The sequence below is a fragment of the Diceros bicornis genome, unplaced genomic scaffold (assembly GCF_020826845.1).
Source record: "Diceros bicornis minor isolate mBicDic1 unplaced genomic scaffold, mDicBic1.mat.cur scaffold_207_ctg1, whole genome shotgun sequence".
Classification (NCBI taxonomy): domain Eukaryota; kingdom Metazoa; phylum Chordata; class Mammalia; order Perissodactyla; family Rhinocerotidae; genus Diceros; species Diceros bicornis.
In genome coordinates, this window is record NW_026691096.1 from 182,411 (window position 1) to 184,623 (window position 2,213).

The 2,213-nt window shown below is 55.3% G+C and overlaps 1 protein-coding gene across 1 annotated transcript; it reads right to left on the reverse strand.

Annotated features, from left to right (window-relative positions):
- Window positions 1-698: 698 nt before the first annotated feature.
- LOC131402670 (ral guanine nucleotide dissociation stimulator-like) lies at window positions 699-1,652 on the reverse strand. The gene is made up of 2 exons (XM_058537278.1): window positions 1,302-1,652; window positions 699-934 (listed from the first exon to the last, which is right to left on the reverse strand). The coding sequence occupies exons 1-2, from the start codon at window positions 1,413-1,415 to the stop codon at window positions 707-709; spliced, it is 342 nt and encodes a 113-aa protein (XP_058393261.1). The 5' UTR covers window positions 1,416-1,652; the 3' UTR covers window positions 699-706.
- Window positions 1,653-2,213: the final 561 nt, after the last annotated feature.

The following is a 2,213-nucleotide window of genomic DNA, read 5'->3' on the forward strand; positions in this document are numbered from 1 at the left end:
TGATGGGTCCGCATGGAAGCCAGACACCTGCTCATTCTGCCAGCTCTTCACCTCTTGGAACAGTCCAGGCGACACCACTGTATCCCGTGACCAAGGCCTCCTGCCCCAAACAGTCCCCACCTGCCCCTGCAGCTCCCACCCCCGCTTCCTGTCCAGCTGGACAAGACAGACCGTTGTTTCTCGGGGAACCTTAAGTGAAAAACTTACCAAAGCACATCCTGCCTGGTCCCTCCCCACCTCACCTCCCGTCCTTCCAGATCTCCAGCCTCCACTCACCTCCTTAAGAAGCTTCCTGCTCTCCCGGTGGCATGTTTGGAAGATCTTTTTAACTATTTTACAGTTCTTTCTGAGGAGGGAAAAAACGAAAGAAACACTGTGGAGTGGTTTGAGGGTAAATCCCTTTTGTTTGAAAACCCAGAAGATCCAGACAGCCTGGATGAGCATTTTCACTGTGTCGTCTGAGCCCTGAGGTGTCTGGGACTGGGGAGGGGCTCTCCTATTGTCACCTGGGGCCTCCATTCTCTTATTTTCTCAGCAGATGTGTTTTAAACAGTCTTAATTTCATGTGGACAGAGAGTTCTGTTGCTGCAAACACTTGAAAATCTTCAATTTGGTTCAAGCCATGATCTGTCACTTAGGGAAACTGATTCCTGAGGCAGAACCACTGGCCTAAGTTTTCAGAAAGACTTGAAGCCTGCCAACCAGGTCAGACCCTATCCCCAGGGTTTGCTGTCTCCCAGGAGGTCCCAACTGACTGAAGGGCAATGCCAGCCCTGTGGGGGGTGTCTGGTCCACCCAGGTGGTGCTCGCATGGAGAGAGGCCTACCCACCTGGACACCTGTCTCCACGTCTCTTTTAAACGTTGAATGGAGGGGCCCTCCAGAGCCCAGAAGATCGTATGGAGAGAGGAAAGGTTCCTCAGGCCGTGGCATTCCTGGGGAAGGGAAGAGAATGAGCTGTGAGGGGGAGCTGGAGCCCTGCTTCCTCTGGCTTCTGTCCCCTCATTGATGTCTCCTGTCCTGGATGAGACAGCGGCTCAGGTAACCCGGAAAAGGCACAGCTGGAACCTGATGAGGAATACTTCCAGGGAGGAGGATTTCAGCTCAAGCCAAGAAAGGAGCCCAGGAAGTGGTGAGCTTCCTACCACTGGGACCAGGAGTCAGGTAATCGAGTCCTGACAGGAGGGGCCTAAAGTTTGTGCAAAGACTCAGACCACGGACTTCAAACGTGAGAGCTGATAAAGGAGAAGGGGCAGTTCCCCTGAATCCAGAGAGGGGCTCCCAGGGCCTCCCACATCTTACCTTGGCCACCTGGATCCAGAGCTCCACCACCCTGGCCCTGTCCTGGGCCGTCATGCTCGGGTCCCCAATGCAGGTGGTGATGATACATTCGACCACTCTGTTAAAGTGGGTCATGGTGGCATGGATGGTCGATGCCAGGTGCTCAATGCCCCTGTTGTCACCCTGGGACCAGATGGAGTCCAGGAATTCGTGGGGCCTCACTGTCTTGAAGAGCTCCTGGGGAGGACAGGGAGTGTCACCCAGCCCTGCCACAGCCTAGCTCAGCATCTGCAGCCCCCAGTCCCAGGCTGGGTCAGTGGTGAGAGCTGGAGCTCAGGAAGCTGAGAATGCGGCCTGAGGCTTGTGGGAGTCCCTGGGTCTTGCCTGTGTCCCCTGAGGGCACCCAGCACAGGATGACCCAGGAACCAATACTGTGGCGCAGGGAAGTGGCATTTGCTCGCCGCCCAGTCTCACTTCCTCCAAGCACCAGAACTTGGCTCCTGCTTGACCATCTCTAGGGGCATCTTTCACCCATTGTGACCATCCTGGGGTCTGACTCCTCTTTCAGATGCACATTCCCCGAAGGCAGCAACAACCAGGGGCTTTGTTTGTCTGCCTTGTAGTCATGTACACATGAGGTGCCTAATTAGTGTTGAGGCTGTTGAGGCCTCCTGGGCAAATGAGTGAACTACCCAAGGACGAGACAGCGCTTCAGTGTGCTCCACTTCCCCACCAAAGCGCAGACTCTGCCCAACTTCCTCTCTGCTCCACCTCATCCACCTGCACAGCCGCTCTGCATGGCAGCTGCTCTCAAAGTCCACCCCTACTGTCCACATGAGGACAGCAAAGGCTTGGGAGTTAAGAAGGCTGCTCAGGTCACGAGGGTAACTGGGGAAGCAAGAGGTTGGACCGAGATCATGGGATTCTGGATCA